This window comes from Eurosta solidaginis, chromosome 3, assembly GCF_040869045.1.
Source record: "Eurosta solidaginis isolate ZX-2024a chromosome 3, ASM4086904v1, whole genome shotgun sequence".
Lineage (NCBI taxonomy): Eukaryota > Metazoa > Arthropoda > Insecta > Diptera > Tephritidae > Eurosta > Eurosta solidaginis.
The window spans coordinates 180,465,171-180,484,901 of NC_090321.1; the positions used below are offsets into that span (position 1 = coordinate 180,465,171).

At 40.4% G+C, this 19,731-nt stretch overlaps 2 protein-coding genes across 8 annotated transcripts in view; one reads left to right on the forward strand and one right to left on the reverse strand.

The window, feature by feature from the left end:
* Window positions 1-19,731, reverse strand: part of NaCP60E (Na channel protein 60E) — a 641,026-nt gene that overhangs the window by 465,937 nt on the left and 155,358 nt on the right. The gene's annotated exons all lie outside the window — the stretch shown is intronic.
* Tpc2 (Thiamine pyrophosphate carrier protein 2) overlaps window positions 1-19,731 on the forward strand; it is a 535,063-nt gene that overhangs the window by 359,565 nt on the left and 155,767 nt on the right. For 3 of the 6 annotated variants that reach the window (XM_067774085.1, XM_067774084.1, XM_067774086.1), the window contains one exon: window positions 311-4,555. The exons of 1 other annotated variant lie outside the window; for it this stretch is intronic. In XM_067774085.1, coding sequence (XP_067630186.1) covers window positions 781-3,123 — 2,343 coding nt within the window. In that variant the 5' untranslated portion in view covers window positions 311-780 and the 3' untranslated portion in view covers window positions 3,124-4,555. Of the gene's footprint in view, window positions 1-310; window positions 4,556-6,538; window positions 6,810-19,731 lie in introns of those variants that run through there. 2 more of the 6 variants (XR_010951158.1, XR_010951159.1) reach the window with 1 other exon arrangement.

The window sequence follows — 19,731 nt, forward strand, 5'->3', positions numbered from 1 at the left end:
TACCCATATTCCAGGGACTCCCTTTGTGTCGAGGGGGGGTAAAGTTACAAGGTCGGTTCTGCAGATGGTACTTCCCCCCCGCGGCCTATTGGGCAACCCTAATATTTTGTTATCATCTCCTCTGAGTAAGACGGGACTCACCCCCCCTATTACTCAGAGGAAGGGTAATGCACGGATACACGGCTCAGGTAAGAGGGGAACACTTCCCAACGCCTGCGGCGGGACAAACTCCCCTACTACCCTAGCCGAATACCCGAGCCAATATATTGTAGTTAGTTAGCCTCATACTAATAGACACACTTCGCCGTAGGTACAACATCATCGCCATCCCGATCCTTGGACATCCCATCCCGTAGTCTAGCCACCACCGTCATCATAGCTATTTGGTGAGAGCCACCGTCACCCAGTAATCTCTCTTCGGGCGTGATCCTAACTACCGCCGTCATTACTACCGCCGTTAGCACCCCTTAGCGAGAGCCACCGTCGTCTTCACCATCTCAGCCACCGCTTAGCTAGCTTTCTATCTCCCTCTATCTGTGGAGAGCCGTCGTCCTTGGGTTACACTATATTGTCAGCGACACTACCTAGTGAACATCTCTCTCTCTCTCTCTCCTGGATTAAAGGTTGTGGATATTTTAGCCTGAGAGCAGCGTGTGTGTGTGTGTTCGAAATAAAAACACTAATTTAATGTGTATTTATTTAGGTGGGGGAAGTGGGACCTCCATCCGACTCTGGATTGACTTGAGCATACCTCAGCCTTTGACCAAACCCACCTCATAAATGGCGCCCGAGCAGGGACCCGTCTCCTCAGGCGACTGTGCCAAACCCAACGAGAGCACCAACACTGTAGGAACGGGTTCACCGAACACACAACCAACAATTGACACAAAGATAAGCGAAACCACCACCACCACGCTCAACGTCGACTCTCTAGGCTGGATTTACCTGCTGAAGAAGGAGAGGCTAATCGAAGAATGCCAACGCTACCGAATCTACGCCGAAGGACATACCGTCACCGAATTGCGCAGCACACTCAGCGCATACGTCCGAGACCAACGAAAGCGTAAGTCAACAGAAAATCTTTTGAGAGAGGTAGAGATGGAGATCGCCGCCGAAGAGGCCCGGCCAGTCACATCTACGCAAAACACCACGCCGGCCGTCACAATCAAAACAATATTCCCCCAGCGCGAGCAGAGCGGCATAAGTAACACGGAGGTCATGAATACAGTCCGCCGCTGGGATGTACATTACGCTGGAGGCGACACATTATACGACTTCCTGGAAAGGATTGAGGAACTGGCAGAATGCTATCTGATTAAGCCAGATCAACTCCTCCCAACCCTTCCAGAGATACTGCGTGGCAAAGCCCTTCAATGGTTCCGCCTGCGAAAACAACAACTACACACATGGGCTGACTTCCGCTACGAAGCCGGAAAATTCTTTTTGCCGAAGCGACACATTAGCCAGCTAGAGGACGCTATCCGTCAAAGAAAACAGACGAGCAGCGAAAAGGCCAAGGACTATATCCTCGCCCTCCAGACGATGATTCGCCGCCACCCGACTTTGTGCAAAGAAGATCATCTAGAACGCATATATGACGGACTATGGGTGGAGTATCGACTTTTTGTGAAGCGGGGCGAGTTCCAAACAATAGAGCAGCTTATGGAGCTCACCGACGAGTACGAACTGCTGCGAAGCGAAGAAGCCAAACAGAGCCGGCTGTTAGCACATAGCTTAAGAACAGTAGTAATCGAGGAGCTGGAGGAGCAGAATGCTCAAATAACGCACTCCCTGTCCACACTCACTAACCGTTACGATGCAAGAAACACCTGCTGGCGATGCAAGAAACGCGGCCACCGCCGCTTCCAATGCACCAACAAAAGACGACTTTTTTGTTCTAGATGCGGCCGAGACGGAACGCTCTCCAGGGATTGTGCATGCTACGGAATGAACCAAAGTAATCCGATAAAACCCGCACTATTATCATCCGTAGCCAAAGGGAAGGGGAACGACGGACGTTTTTACATACCGGTGTCCATCGAAGGATTGATGTGCCGCGCCCTGATCGATACTGGGGCCACCGTGACATACATCAATGAAGCCGTGAGAAGGCATCTGGAACGACGAAAGATTCCACCGTTATCCAATCGTCGCAACGTGCAACTCGCCGACCAATCATGCATTGCGAGCACCCACTCCTACCCGGTCAAGGTCAAATACAATGATCAAACAGCCAGTACGTTGGTGTCTGTTATCCCTAATTTGGCCGAGAGTGTTATCCTGGGTATGGACTTTTTGGCAAAGCGCAACGTTACCGTCTCACTGGATGGAAAGCCCCTTACCACAGCCGGTGCAACCAAAGCAAACGCACCCGTAACCCTGCATTACATAAGAGAAGCAGAACACCTCAACGAAGAGCGAAAGATAGATCCCCTAGAGCTCATAGAAACACATCAAAAATCACCCACACACCTAAAAGGGCCAAAAACTGCCGCAGAACACATACACAGCACAACACTAAAACAAAGTTATTACCCGGCCATCCTCCTCAGCAACAATGGTGAGCAAATCGTCACGAACGCTCCGGCAACGATCCTGAAGGATCATAACATCACCCACCGATTTACCAAACCGTGTGCCCCCCACAAAAGTCCTACCGAACGCGTTAATCGCGTTATCAAAACAAGGGTGGCACAACGTACGAAACAAGACCATCGGAACTGGCAACGGGAATTACCAGAAAAAGCGTTCGCCATAAATACGACCCAACACAAATCAACCGCCGAAATAAATTTTAACCGCAACTTCGTTGGGCCGAGAGAAGCACGAACAAAATATGCCATGCCCGAAGAACCGCCTCCATTCGACGCAGTACCGTGGCCCGCAAATAAGCCACGAATACTGGACGCTAAGATATTCTGGAACCCGCCATTAATAGCCGGCCATCTTAACGCCATCGTATGCGACAAACCAACCGCTGGTGACACTATACCGTATGCACCAAACCGAGAGCCATACGATACTATTAATGGAAACCACGCCCAGACTTCTTTGCCCGGACTATGGCTAAATCGCAAAAAGGGTGTAACACGGCGCGTAGGGTGGACGAAGATCACGCCATAATCAAGCTGAAAGAATACTACAAGATGGTACGATTCGCTGGCTGAGGAGAAGCAAGATCCGACCTAGTTTGATAAGTTTTCTATACATGAAATGTAAATACCTTAATTTTGAAATGTAAATTGAAATTGTAATATAAAAATGTACATATGTATATACCTTAATCTTGAAATGTAAATTTAAAATGAATTTCTACTTGCAATGTAAATTTAAACACAAATGAAATGTACACATTATTGTTGAAAAAGAGAAGAAGAAAAAAAAAAATCAATCAATCATAATAATAATAAAAACATCAACGAACACATATACACACATGTCGGCCGAGCCATCGGATTCAACCGATGATAAAACATACCTGGGCTCTGCCCATAGTAGTTCAGGCCTCCGCGCAAGAACCCTAGAATACCACAACCTTTCGTCCGCCGAAGTAGGAGGGGGACTGTAACGTAGCAAATGCTACGCCACAATATCTATTTCCTATTTTGCGCCCACCCCTAACATCATATTTTCCATTTACTGCCCACCCCTAGTAGTGTATGTACCGACATACATATATACATACATACCGGCCCAACAACCATCGCGCAAGCATAAAGCAAGCCAGCGATGGTGAACGCACAATGCTTGGGAATTTGCATTCGTGGCGCGCTGTGCGCGACAATGCGAGCATAATTCCTAACGTGTTCATAGTTACCTATGAATAAAATGATTGGCCGGAATACACCAGGCACACTTCGCCGTAGGTAAGTGAAGTGCGTGTCGGCCGCCACTGGCGGTCGACAAGGGGTGCCCTTTGAGTTAGGAGGGTGCGTTACAAGGTCGGTTCCACCGATGGTACGCCCCCTGCTTATCGGACACCCCGCAGGTTTACCCACATTTCCGGTGAGTAAGACGGGATTTACACCCCTTATTACTCATCGGAAAGGTAATGCACGAGCAGCCTTCTCGGGTAGGAAGGAAACCCGTCCCAACGCCAGTGGCGGGGCGGATTTCCCCACTACCCTGGCAGACTGCCCGAGCCAATATAAATACATCGTAGTGGCTCCCTTTGGGTCGACGGGGGGTAAAGTTACAAGGTCGGTTCTTCCGATGGTACTTCCCCCCAGGCCTATTGGGCAGCCTTACCCATATTCCAGGGACTCCCTTTGTGTCGAGGGGGGGTAAAGTTACAAGTTCGGTTCTGCCGATGGTACTTCCCCCCCGCGGCCTATTGGGCAACCCTAATATTTTGTTATCATCTCCTCTGAGTAAGACGGGACTCACCCCCCCTATTACTCAGAGGAAGGGTAATGCACGGATACACGGCTCAGGTAAGAGGGGAACATTTCCCAACGCCTGCGGCGGGACAAACTCCCCTACTACCCTAGCCGAATACCCGAGCCAATATATTGTAGTTAGTTAGCCTCATACTAATAGACACACTTCGCCGTAGGTACAACATCATCGCCATCCCGATCCTTGGATATCCCATCCCGCAGTCTAGCCACCACCGTCATCATAGCTATTTGGTGAGAGCCACCATCACCCAGTAATCTCTCTTCGGGCGTGATCCTAACTACCGCCGTCATTACTACCGCCGTTAGCACCCCTTAGCGAGAGCCACCGTCGTCTTCACCATCTCAGCCACCGCTTAGCTAGCTTTCTATCTCCCTCTATCTGTGGAGAGCCGTCGTCCTTGGGTTACACTATATTGTCAGCGACACTACCTAGTGAACATCTCTCTCTCTCTCTCTCCTGGATTAAAGGTTGTGGATATTTTAGCCTGAGAGCCGCGTGTGTGTGTGTGTTCGAAACAAAAACACTAATTTAATGTGTATTTATTTAGGTGGGGGAAGTGGGACCTCCATCCGACTCTGGATTGACTTGAGCATGCCTCAGCCTTTGACCAAACCCACCTCATAAGGAAATACGGCACCTGAGAACACAACCGAATGAAGCCAAAAAACACAAGCAGGTCCTCAGTGAACTCCACAAATAGGCGTCGGACTTCTATGCCTATGAATTGCCCGGTAAATCCTGTACTCAAAGAACTATACCCTAAACTTGCAGATGTGGAACGCACACTCTCTAGGAAAAAACGAGTCACTCTAGCTCAACTTCGATCTGGATACTGTAACTGGTTAAATTCTTACCTATTAGGAATCAACACCGACATACAAAACATCTGTCCTGCTTGTAACGTGTCCCACATGATATCAACCATCTCTTCAACTGTATTGTGGAACCAACACCTCTAAAACCCCTCTCTAATTGTCCACCCTGCTGAAACAGCAAGTTTCCTTTGACTCCCGTTAGAGGATATTGATGACAATTTATGCTCGGTCGCGCCTATTGAATCTGGCGAACAACAATGACATAACACAGAAAAAATAACATAACATAACTTTACATAATATTAAATAACATAATATGTTATATCATAACATAGCATAGCATAAAAAGAATAACATATCACAAATGGCATAAAATGAGAAATCATGTGCCAACAATTCGTACCGACGTTTAACCACGCAAGATAACGTAACTAACGTCCAAGTTTACCTGAAAAATCCCTAAAACCTTCGCAAATAAATGGCTTGTATGTGAGTAGATAAGTAAATAAATAAGTATGTGAGCAACTAAGAATCCTAATCATGATTACCTACCTTATGCAACTAATTAAGATTAATTATACATTGGCCTTTGAATGTGATTTATTGCACAAATTCATACATATTTTTGATTAGTCAAATATAATATGACGATATAAGTAAGCGAATAGCTCGTCTGGAAACGACTAGCAACATACAAACCTTTGTAAGTTAATCAAGTAATTTCTCACAACTTTTGACGCTGATGAATAACAATTTATTTTATAAAAGAAAAAACAAAAATTCCAAGTAATCAAGTGGTTCGTTTAAGTTCAAATTAACGAAAGTAGGTTGATGTTACTTAATGGTTCACTGTCTTCTTCGATGCAAACCTTTTCATGCCAGTTTTATTGGATAACAAATAAATTAAAATCTGTCTCAATCATCTGTACTATACCCAAGATTAATGTTATCGCCCACGGCAGCAGCCAAATAAAATTTTGCAAAACCAACCAAAGAAATAAATATTTGTATAGAGGCCAGCTGCCAACTTAAACTGGCATCGCTGAAATACTAGCAAGACATTGAATGGCTCAACCAGCATACACATTCTGGGCAATAAAAATTTACATTCAAGCATATATGTGTATGTACCTTCGATCTTATATAAGTTCATAGCTGTGTACATGAACATTCTTCAATCATATGCACATTGTTCGTATTTAAGTTGAACAATGCTCATAAAAGTGTCAAGCAAATAATTCATTCACTCACAAGGAGGCCACTGTCATTGTGCACAAAATGCAATAAAGTAACAATTTTTTTTTAATTTTAATTCTTTTTAGTTACAGCTGGACATAATGGGAGCAGCACTTGCAACACGTTAGGTGAAATAAATGTGAATTCAACCAGTATTTTGTTGACAACAGCAACAGTTGGAGTTGAAGATGATATACGAATGTAGAAATCGTTGTTGAAATAATGGTGAGAATGCAATTGTAGATTCAATTAGTGTTTTTCAATACAACGAGAGGTGGGTCGAGAGAAGTGGAGATGCTGAGAACTGGTTGCTTGGGTGCTGTATGGTAGACTGAGTTGGTCCTCGTATAAAATAAAGTAAGTAAGGGCGATACTGTCTACGGCTGTCCTGGAGACCTCATACCTTTCATTAATGGAGCTGAACAATAATGTGTTGAACTTTAAACAATTCATAAAATCCGTTGTATAGGATATACATAATAAGTACGACCGATCTTAACGATTTTTTCAAACAATAACGTAAGGCATACGTGTAAGCACCCTCTGCGTTAAACCTCTTATCTGAACAATCGGTTGTATCGGATATATATTGTAACGAATTAACGAATTTTGATTCTTTTTGCGCCTCTGCTAACGTCGAATCGCTGAACTGTCGAATAAATAACTCCAATATTCAGTATGGCAAAATGGTCTTTATTTGAACTACTTTGGGAAAAGTACCTCACAAATTAATAACTCGCGTGCTTCACTAAAAGCGTGTTAAAATCGAACTGATTACTGATTCCTCAGCTTGCGCCGCTTTAATACTCTCGGGTTTCTCGTTCTCCCATTTCTCCTAAGGTCTAGTCATTTCGCGAACAGTTGTATCTCATGCTTGGTTACCAGCTATATACATGTATGTTTGTAGTTAATGCTTTTCTACTAGACATAAGCGTGTGTATGTTTGAGTAACTACTTCTTCTCTTAGCTGATGACGACATATGTGTATGTGAGATATCTTATCACTTCGAGCTACTGGTTATGTGTGTGGAATGTTCTTCGTTGCCTAGTACATAAGTGTCGCTGCTTGCTGTTTTTGTTGTTGTGATTATTTACTAACATTCGGCACAATATTATATATATGACTGAGTTAAAAAATCTTTTAGTGTATACCTTGTGTGTAAATATCCTGTGAAATTTCATGAAATGAGGAATAAATAATAAAAACCCTCTTATTAAAAAATTCGGTTGTATGGGGATATATGCTACAGTGGTCCGATCCGGTCGGTTCCGACAAATCAGTAATCGGACAAATAAACCAGCAGACGGAACAGACAGACAGACGGAATAGTAAATGATAGAAATTGGGAGGGGTTTATTTTCTGTAGGTAGATACTTAAGTGCTCAGGACTGCGCTACGACGTTTTAGTAGTAGTAGTAGTAATAGTAGTAGTAGTAATTTATTTATTTTCTCTCAACTAGTAATTACAAAAGTAAAGGAAAATGAATTAAACTATAAATATATAAAAATAAATAAATAAAGGTTCCAGACAATAACAATAAATGTTGTGTGTCTTAATATCACTTATAACTGAAAAACTCACTTATGAAAATTCGTTGACAATAAGTTCTCTATACTTAAGGCAATTTCTTATATAAACAAAGAGTGAATTATATTTATAACCCTTAAGGATATTTATCACCTTAGGCAGATATAAAACTTTCTCACCAAAACAATTAAACCGAATGTCTTTACATATAGGACATATCCCAATGAAGTGATAGTTTTGGAAAAAACATCTTTAAAACATCGAGCATTAAGATTTAGCAAGCCATCCCTTGCTTGGAAAATCAGACTTGTGGCGTATGCAGGATACTCATCGCTAAAATAGGTAGAGTACATAGTGAGCAAGTCGGAGTAAAGATCATGTGACGACTGAAAAGAGCTATCGGCATAGTCTGCAAACTCTTTTTGAATCAATTTCTCTAGTAAAATTGGTATGCTCATATTAAGCGATGCAGAAGAAACTCAAACTGAGCGCAATATTTATTTATTTATTTATTTATTTATTTATTATTTAAAGTCGACGACAAACTATGGTCGACTGCATGTGAATGCGTAAGGTGTGACTGAATAGCGACGATAAACCTGATTCAAGGTGTAACATATAGTTTGGTGTATTAGCTGGTAAAAAACTTAACTTTTTTAAAAAGAAGCGAAGAAGTTTCTTTACGCATTCAAACTTATCAACACCCCAGACTTGCGCACCATAAATTATAATGGACCTACATGCTGTCTCGAAATTTTTCATCTTATTTGAGATACAAATGCGAGGGTTATTTATGTATTTTGACCAGGTAGCATTTATCGCTCTTTTAACCTCAGTTAGTTTTGCCTCGAGGTGCTTTGTAAAGGATAGTTTGTAATTCAGGAGAACTCCCAGATACTTGTAGTCACTTGCAATCTTTGTAGTCCAACGGAAAGAAGGACACCTGCTACATTCCCTGAACACTAATATTTTAGATTTGGTCAGGTTAACTCTCAAACCCCACTGCGTACTATACACGTAAAGCTCATTTATCATTTTCTGTAAGACAGTGGCAGAGTCAGCTAAAAGAACGATATCGTCGGCGTACATAAGTACTTTTACTGTTGTATCAGCAACCTTTACACCGCCGGAGAGACTCCCACTCAAATCGTTGATGTACAATGAGAGCAGAGTTGGACTCAGCAAACAACCTTGCCGTACACGTGATTAACAGTAAGCGGATCTGAAAGCACTCTATCCATCGATACCTGACTGGCTCTTTCCTCATAAATGGAGCGCAAAACCTCTATAATGTTCCTGGAGAGGCCGAGCTGTGCTAACTTATAGAAAAGCATATTCCGTGGAACTGAGTCAAAAGCACATGAAAAATCAACAAAAGATGCAAGTTTTCTTCTTCGCACCAAAGTTCAACTGAACTGTACTAGTTTAATTAAACAAATTGTCCATTGTAGAATAGCCTTTACGGAAACCCGCCTGGAATACAGAAATTATATTATTACAATCAAGCCAAGCATTGATGCGGCTCACAAGCAAACTAGCGAAAATTTTGTATATTGAATCAAGCAGTGAAAGCCCTCTCTAATTGGATGGAAGATCGGGATCACCCTTTTTGAAAAGGGCAACTATGATAGAGTTACAAAATGATTGAGGAATTTGCTTCTTTAAAAATATTATTTTGAACAAAGCAAGAAGCTCAGTTAAGAGACACTCTGGTGCGTACTTGTAAAACTCATAACAGATACGATCTTGACCGGGAGCCTTGTTGTCTTTTAAACCTTTTAGAACCAGCTGCAGCTCACGGGGCTCAAAAGGAACATCGAGAAAAGGGTCGATGGCCTTCGTTTTAGTAACATCACTTTATTTAGGAAGACTTTTCATAGGCCGCCGTGGTGTGATGGTAGCGTGCTCCGCCTACCACACCGAAGATAATGGGTTCACGCCCTTTTTCTCGGGCCATCAAAAATTTCAGAGACAAATTTTTTCAATTAGAAGAAAATTTTTCTAAACGGGGCCGCCTCTCGGCAGTGTTTAGCAGGCACTCCGACTGTATTTCTACCATGAAAAGTTCTCAGTGGAGGAGCACGACGCAAATTGGCAGAGAAGCTCGGCCTAAAATCTCTTCGGAGATTAACGCGCCTTACATTTATTTTTTTTTCATAGGAAGTGCAGTATTTCCTTTATCGTTAGCTGAGAATTAAGCCTACCAAATGAAGTTACATCATATTCCAGGAGTCCCAGCTGATATTTCGAACTTATGCAAGTGGCAATGTCCTGTAAGAATACCTTTTAGATTTCTTAAATTATTCTTTTAGAAGGCTCATGAGCGCTCGGCAACGATTTGGGGTATGTAGCTCTGACAAGAACTTGCACTGCTTCGTTTATTTTTGTCGAATATACATACATTAATTTAGACTGCCTCAAGCCTGGCGTATTGAACCCGTATTCCTTTTTCTTCTCTCTCTCTCTCTTCGTTTATTAAATCCTGGCCTATTGTTTGCAAACCAATTGGTAGCAGCGTTTTAGGTTCATTTTATGCCTTACAGGTGCTACTTCTCTTACTAAGCTATCCGCCTGCTCACCCCTTGCTTCCTTCCCTGCTATCCAGAACCTAGGCCGACAGTACAATATTGTGGATTTCTAATTTATTCAGCATTTTCACACATTGAAGTCAGATTCACACAATACGATGTTTTGTGGGCGGTGCATACTCTCTGTTTTGTCAATTTTGCTGATTGTGTTGTCTTCCAACTGGTCTAATGATGTCATACATGGAAAGTTGGATCAAGTGATCCATGTTGCGCCCAAGTTATCCGTTGAGATATTTGGAAGCATTTGTTTTATCGGTTGCTCCCTTGCTATGAACAGTTGAGTTAGGTCGTGCATTGCCTGTGATACAGCTAAGTCGGTTATACAGCAAAGTGGAAAACCGCATCCTTTCAAAAAAATAGGTAAAAGTGTATTCGGAATGAACGGCACTTTTTTAATTTCGGTTGAGGCCGATATTCGACTGAGCAGTCGCTAATGGGATCACCTTTGACATAAAACTCCGTAGAAAATTAAGAGAACAATGTACGTTTTTGCTCAACTCTCATTGCCAATATTTTCTTAAAAATTCGCTGAAATGAAAGAAGGAGATTCTCAAATTCAACGTAGATGGCCTCCTTATTGAATTAATTCTGTACCAATTATCTCTTTATATTAATAGTAGTGGTTTTTTGGGATGGACAAGCTATTTTTTTTTACACATTGACTTCCCCAGTCTATAATAAGATTAAACGAAACATATATCCTTTGAATGTTTTCCAAATTAGATGCGCTACGTACCCCCAACTAGCAAAGCGCAATCAATACACGTAAAAGAAAAATTACCGTCATAACGGTAATCTCTGCTCTTGTCTAAAACCATCAACACTCCAATTTGTGGAAGTTCCCTCAGGTGAATTGGCGCTGATTAAGTGACAGCATGAACGGGGGTACGTTTATCAAAGCATCTTTTAAATTTGTAAGCAGGAGGTAGGGACGAGTCGGCAATGCAAGTTTTACGCAGTTTTTGTTGAAGGGAAAAAGTTGAAAATTTAAAAAAAGGAATGGAGGGCATTAGGTATGGTTTTACTTGCTTGCTGTTGCTTACCGTTTTAGCTCATTTGTTTTGCTCACTTTACGCTGATAATCAATGGCAAGTCATAAATTTGTTCCAAAAGCTGTTGGTTAATTTATTTTATTGGAATACTTTTTAAATATTCATATCACAAAGGACGTATCCAACGAATTAGAAGTTTTACAGGAGAAGTAGAAGCACAATTTACGTTCACATTCACGCGCATGAGGGTGGTTATTAAAAAATGAAGTTAACCATTAGATAGTTGTTAGCAAAGACAGCAGGAAAGAAATGTTTAGGTTGTGGAAATAAAGGCAGGAAATTGAATATCGAGGTAGTAGGACAGGACAACTACTACTAGCTGTTGGAGCATGAAGCCGCAGAAGCTTAGTGGAAGTAAATTTCTACGTTACCCAAATTCTCTCCGGGTAATTCAAAAATATTTTCACAGGATAAAAAAGGCCGAAAATCCTAAGTGTGTAAGAGAAAGATGCTGAACAACCCTCAAGTGTTCGCGATGGATTCAGAATCGACAGTTGCCCAAGGAAGGAGTCGACCAAATCACTGTTGCTAATATTACAGCAGATATTCTGGGCAAACCGGAAGAGCGGTAATAAATCATCGCCTTCCTAGAAACCATACTCAGACCAAAAAAGCGGGACCTGGACGCAGGAACAACAGAAGGCTCTTGAAATACGAGAAATATGGAAGGTATCGGTCCCTGGTTGGTACGGTTCAAAATGGGGTGATTCTAAGTCCACGGACGCATGGTTGCTGCGACGGCATTATGGGAATTGCCCATCCCAACCCTCAAAAATAGTGGTCCAGGGGTCCAATAAATGTGTTCCATTCACTTTTGAACTAGTAAATAACAGAAGGTCTTACTACTAAAACGTGTCATAACCCTTCTTTAAACAAAAACATCTATCAATTATAAAATGACATTAGCTTTAGTGTCTATATTGACCTGTGAGTGTGCCTGCAAAATCTTTCAGAATGCTTTGTCTCTGGAAGTGTTCAAGGTTGGCAAGTATTTTCTATAAAGTTGTTCTAGAGCAGGGGTCTGCATTCCATAGCAACATTCTGTTGTCATTGTGTGTGCGAAAGAGCAATTGCTTTTAACTTTTTGAAACCAATGCTTTAGATGCCCAAGTCGACTGGCAGATACCTTCAGTGGCCGTATCGTGTTCTTCTCATGGTGAAAGGAATAATGTCCGTTTCTCTTGGGTTGCTGCTTAGCCCTAAATCTATACACCACAATCTCGTAGATTTCAAATTTTATTGAATTTCTTCTTTAATTATTCCATAGCCTGATGGCCTGGATGTTGAAGTGTTTTTATACTCAGTTGAGCAGAGCTCACAGAGTTTATTAAGTTTGATTGGATAACGGTTGGTTGTACATATATAAAGGAATCGAGATAGATATAGACTTCCATATATCAAAATAATCAGGATCGAAAAAAAATTTGATTGAGCCATGTCCGTCCGTCCGTCCGTCCGTCCGTCCGACAACTTGAGTAAATTTTGAGGTATCTTGATGAAATTTGGTATGTAGGTTCCTGAGCACTCATCTCAGATCGCTGTTTAAAATGAACGATATCGGACTATAACCACGCCCAATTTTTCAATATCGAAAATTTCGAAAAACCGAAAAAGTACGATAATTCATTACAAAAGACCGATAAAGCGACGAAACTTGGTAGATGAGATGAACTTATGACGAAGAATAGAAAATTAGTAAAATTTTGGACAATGGGCGTGGCACCGCCCACTTTTAAAAGAAGGTAATTTAAAACTTTTGCAAGCTGTAATTTGGCAGTCGTTGAAGATATCATGATGAAATTTGGCAGGAACGTTACTCCTATTACTATATGTACGCTTAATAAAAATTAGCAAAATCGGAGAAAAAAAAATTTTTTTTTTTAAGTAAAATTTTAACAAAAAATTTAATATCTTTACAGTATATAAGTAAATTATGTCAACATTCAACTCCAGTAATGATATGGTGCAACAAAATACAAAAATAAAAGAAAATTTCAAAATGGGCGTGGCTCCGCCCTTTTTCATTTAATTTGTCTAGGATACTTTTAACGCCATAAGTCGAACAAAAATTAACCAATCCTTTTGAAAATTGGTAGGGGCGTAGATTTTATGACGTTAACTGTTTTCTGTGAAAATCGGCGAAATCGGTTGATGCCACGCCCAGTTTTTATACACAGTCGTCCGTCTGTCCTTCCGCATGGCCGATAACACGATAACTTGAGCAAAAATCGACATATCTGTAATGAACTTAGTTCACGTGCTTATTTGAACTCACTTTATCTTCGTATGTAAAATGAATGAAATCCGACTATGACCACGCCCACTTTTTCGATATCGAAAATTACGAAAAATGAAAAAAATGCCATAATTCTATACCAAATACGAAAAAAGGGATGAAACATGGTAAGGTAATTTGATTGTTTTATTGACGCGAAATATAACTTTAGAAAAAACTTTATAAAATGGTTGTGACACCTACCATATTAAGTAGAAGAAACAGAAAAAGTTCTGCAGGGCGAAATAAAAAACCCTTAAAATCTTGGCAGGTATTACATATATAAATAAATTAGCGGTATCCAACAGATGATGTTCTGGGTCACCCTGGTCCACATTTTGGTCGATATCTGGAAAACGCCTTCACATATACAACTACCACCACTCCCTTTTAAAACTCTCATTAATACCTTTAATTTGATACCCATATCGTACAAACTCATTCTAGAGTCACCCCTGGTCCACCTTTATGGCGATATCTCGAAAAGGCGTCCACCTATAGAACTAAGCCATACGCCCTTTTAAAATACTCATTAACACCTTTCATTTGATACCCATATCGTACAAACATATTCTAAAGTCACCCTGGTCCACCTTTATGGCTACATCTCGAAAAGGCGAACACCTATAGAACGAAGGCCCACTCCCTTTTAAAAATACTAATTAACACCTTTCATTTGATACCCATATCGTACAAACAAAGTCTAGAGTCACCCCTGGTCCACCTTTATTGCGATACCTCGAAAAGGCGTCCACCTATAGAACTAAGGCCCACTCCCTTTTAAAATACTCATTAACTCCTTTCGTTTTATACCCATATTGCACAAACGAATTCTAGAGTCACCCCTGGCCCACCTTTATGGCGATATCTCGAAACGGCGTCCACCTATGGAACTAAGGATTACTCCCTTTCAAAATACTCATTAACACCTTTCATTTGATACCCATATCGTACAAACACATTCTTGAGTCACCCCTGGTCCACCTTTATGGCGATATTTCGAAACGGCGTCCACCTATAGAATTAAGGCCCACTCCCTTTTAAAATACTCATTAACACCTTTCGTTTGATGCCCATATTGTACAAACAAATTCTAGGGTCACCCCTGGTCCACCTTTATGGCGATATCTCGAAACGGCGTCCACCTATGGAACTAAGGATTACTCCCTTTTAAAAAGCTCATTAACACCTTTCTTTTGATACCCATATTGTACAAACAAATTCTAGGGTCACCCCTGGTCCACCTTTATGGCGATATCTCGAAACGGCGTCCACCATTGGAACTAAGGATTACTCCCTTTTAAAATACTCATTAACACCTTTCATTTGATACCCATATCGTACAAACGCATTCTAGAGTCACCCCTGGTCCACCTTTATGGCGATATCTCGAAAAGGCGACCACCTATACAACAACCACCACTCCCTTTTAAAACCCTCATTAATACCTTTAATTTGATACCCATATCGTACAAACACATTCTAGAGTCACCAATGGTCCACCTTTATGGCGATATTTCGAAACGGCATCCACCTATAGAACTAAGGCCCACTCCCTTTTAAAATACTCATTAACACCATTCGTTTGATGCCCATATTGTACAAACAAATTCTAGGGTCGCCCCTGGTCCACCTTTGTGGCGATATCTCGAAACGGCGTCCACCTATGGAACTAAGGATTACTTCCTTTTAAAATACTCATTAATGCCTTTCATTTGATACACATGTCATACAAGCACATTCCAGGGTTTCCCTCGGTTCATTTTCCTACATGGTTATTTTCCCTTATGCTGTCACCATAGCTCTCAAGTGAGTATGTAATGTTCGGTTACACCCGAACTTAACCTTCTTTACTTGTTTCTAGAGCGTTTGATCTCGTTACGCAATTTACGATTTACTCCATTGCTTTCAGAGCAAAGGAAGTTAACCAGATGTTGTTGTTGTTGTTGTTGCGATAATGACACTGCCCGAAGGCCGTGACGAGTGTTATCGATGTTGATGGGCCCTTGCTGGATGCAGATCCGGTACGTCCCGGTAACAGGCACCATAAAGGTACTAGCCCCACAATCTCGGGACCGATTTGGTATGACCGCATGAAACCTTCAGGCCATCCCTCCCCCCACCCCCTAGATCCATGAGGAGTTCGGGTCGCCAGAGCCTCGGCTGTTCATGAAACAGAATTCGCCACGGGTAGGAGAGGTTGACAATTGGGTTTGAGGAGCTATATATTGCACTGGAAACCCCTTGAGAGGGGTGCGCTATACAATTTGGTACTATAGACGCCTCTTACGACAGGCATACCTACCGCGGGTATATTCACAGTCCCCTAAACCGTTGGGAACATATTGACCAGATCTTTTATCCTCATACCATCGGGATATAGGCCAGTACGTGGCTTTCCCTAATGACCTTCATTAGGTTTGGCATCAATAATTATCCCAACTGCAGAAAAGTTAAATAGACCCGAAGGTTTGAAGCGCCCAAATTACCCTATCGTCCATATAACTGCGCCCTCGTTAAACAGGTTCATAGTGAGGCTCGAGTTTGTGGGTATCGGTCTTGCAGCCCGGGTCATTGCATGCGTGATATCTGTAGTTAGAATTAAAGCATGCGATGTTTTACAAAGGTTTACGTGCTTTACTTTAGCTGTCCCTAAAATTAGTAGTAGTCAATCCTAAATGATGTTAGCACTTAAGTAAAATATAAGAGAGAAGGCCGTTTCCCATACAAAAAGAAATGTGCTACTATTTCCAAAAGTGTTAGCCTCCATTGAAAGCTGGGATGAACTGGTTCCATTCTGTGTTAATAATCTCATTAACAACTGTTCTGTTTTAAGTTTGGTTTAGTTAGAACTTTGTAATTTCCTCGGTCATCCTTTTCCACTTTTACAAATGTTCCCCTTGGCACTTTAGTACATGACTTACTTACACTCGCTCTTCTTCCACTTCTTTCGCTAAGGAACTCAGTATTTTGCGTATTTTGTGTTTTCCTTTTTAATTTGAATTTTCTCAAAGTTCCTCTATCTTGGTTCAGCAGTTTTTTTTTGCTTGCAATTAAAAGGTCAAACAGTTAAGTTTTACGTTTATGTTGTGGTAGTGGCGATTGCGGACTATGGGGAATTTGTTCATACTGTTATAGTGATTAAATGAAAATTGCCAACAACTACTAAACGTAAAATATGTACATTTATGTCTGTATGTATGTATGAATGAGTGTTCGTGTTTGTATAATGCTTGTGGTATGCTAATTTGCTCTCATTTAAGACAAGTAATTGCATTTTAGGTACATTTTTGCTGTACATTTAATTATATCGAAAGGATTTGTTTGTTGGTAACAAAAGTTTTGTCATGAAAAACAAGAGAAGGAAAAAAACTTAATTATTCACGAAAAGCTTGCGCTAAATTCGAAAATATTCGAGGAAGGCCACATGGAACAGAAGTAGAAGTAGCCATGATGGCGGCAAAAAAGTATAAGTAGGAGAAATTGCAACATAGAGAAGGTTCGAGCTGATGAACTGCTGTGAAATTAGCCTTTCATTCCGCAAATTTCCATACCATACAGGCGGTCGCCGTGATTTGGAGCTATGCTACCTCGCCCATCACACCAAAGGCGCTATGTTCAAGTCTGAGAATAGCAACATCAAAATATATTACACAAATTTTTGAAGTTATACTTCTGCAGGTGCGTTTTGAAAAAATTATGAGAGTAAAATTTAAAAAATGTGAGAAAGGTTGAAAATGCAGTTCGTGTGTATGTTGGCTGTGAATTGTATGAAAGAAAGCCAACATTCGCTAGCGTTATTATTTATATGTATGTATGGATGTATGTGTATATGTATTGTAACGAATTTTTTGAAAATTCCTGATAATTATGCACTTTCTGCTAACATTCGAATCGCTGAACTGTCGAATAAATAACTCAAATATTCCGTATAGTCAAATGTGATTTATTTAGACTACCTTGGGAAAAGTACCTCACTAATTACTCGCGTGCTTCACTAAAAGCGTTTTTAAATCAAACTGATTCATTATCGCTTGCACCGCGCTGCTTTTTTCCTATGCTCTAGACTTTTCACGAACATGCCTTCTGCAACAGTGGTTTTTCATACTTGGTTATTTACATGTACATCTGTAGTTTATTAACAATTGTTTTTGTTTTTATCGGCCTATTGATAAATCATTCAAGGTTCGAATCGAGCTCAAGGCCAGAACAATAATTTTTTTCTAATGATAATTATTGTTATTTTTTAATTTTTCTAAATTTGAAAAATTGTATTTTGTTTTTGGAATAGTAAGTAGAAAATTTTTTTGATGTTTACATCACTGGCCGTCAGCTAGTGAAATAATTATTCGCGTTGACTTCACACACATTATTATTCTCTTTCGTTTAATATTCACGGAACAAGCAGAGTAGCAATGGCAGAGGAGGCTTTTGTTTATTTGCGCGTATCCAAACAAATATTTTGCAAACAAACACTCATGCGAATAATGTTTTAATGGTTAAAAATTAGTAATATATTTTCTTTAAATTTTTTGTTAGACCCAAGCACTAAAATAGTATTTGTATGGCATATTTATTTTTATTCTTTAGGCCGCGGAACAAAGAAATATTTTCATATAGATGCGTTTAACACAAGTTTATGCATTCCAGTAACATCGCCAAAATCCAACAAGATGTTGCGTTTATAATGTGAAGGCACTTCAGACTTGGCATTTCACTTTGTCCATTCACATACAAACTTTCGCGAAGCACTGTTATAAAAATTCTCTCTATATAAGAAAAATACTTGCCGACATATTTTGTGCCGTATGCATTTGTTATATTGCAGTTTTTAATTGCGAAAAATTTTAGAAAAGTTACCAACGACTGGGAAAAATAGTTCCACTTGCAAAGTTTGCCAGCACCCTTAGCTAAAGCAAATGTCAAATTCTTCTTCTTATGCTTTGCTTGCAACAAAATTTGAGAGTTAGCTACTCTTTCATATCAGATGGAGCCAGCGTCGCTCGATCTATCGTTCTCCAAAAAAATATGTGCAAACAACACATCATGCATAAGTTTGTGTTAAACTCATGCTTATGCGACGGAACACAGCCACAGTTTCAATTTTGGTGACCACTGGTTTACATGTACAAATGGTTTAATCGGACCACTTGAGGGCAGTGCGCTCTCACAACGTTCGAGAGCCAAACAAAAAAAACAACATTGGTAAAACTTCGATAAGAAACTGATAGCTTTTCGGTATCAAATCTAAAATTTTCGATAACATATCGAAAACTTTTTAATAATTGATAGATAATTTTGTATGATAAATCAAAAATTCCGAAGATAAACCGATAGCTTCCTGAAAAAAAATCTATAATTTTCGGAAAACGAGATCGAAAAATCTCGATAACTTTCCGATTATAAATCGATAACATTCGTCATCGATATAAAATTTATAATATTTAGATAAAAAATCGATATCTCGTTTATACCTAATCGATAACACATCTGTAACATGCGATAGCTCATTGGTAACAAATTCATAACAACTCATATATTGTTGCCATACCAATCTACGATGTATTGACGCTAAAATTCTGTAATAGAGCAAATCAATTTCACACACTACGCCTTCACTTACAGTCTGTACTCCCCCATATAGCATATCACTTCCAAAAACTACGCTTACACGAACATTACGCCTACAATTTGGGTTCTCCCATGTCTTGAACAAAGATGCATACATATCAAAAAATCGAAAATTTCCAAAAGGAATTAAGACCAAAAAAAGCTCTTTTGAGAAAAACATCATGTGCTGCATTTTCGATTAATACACTGCGTTACACACATTCT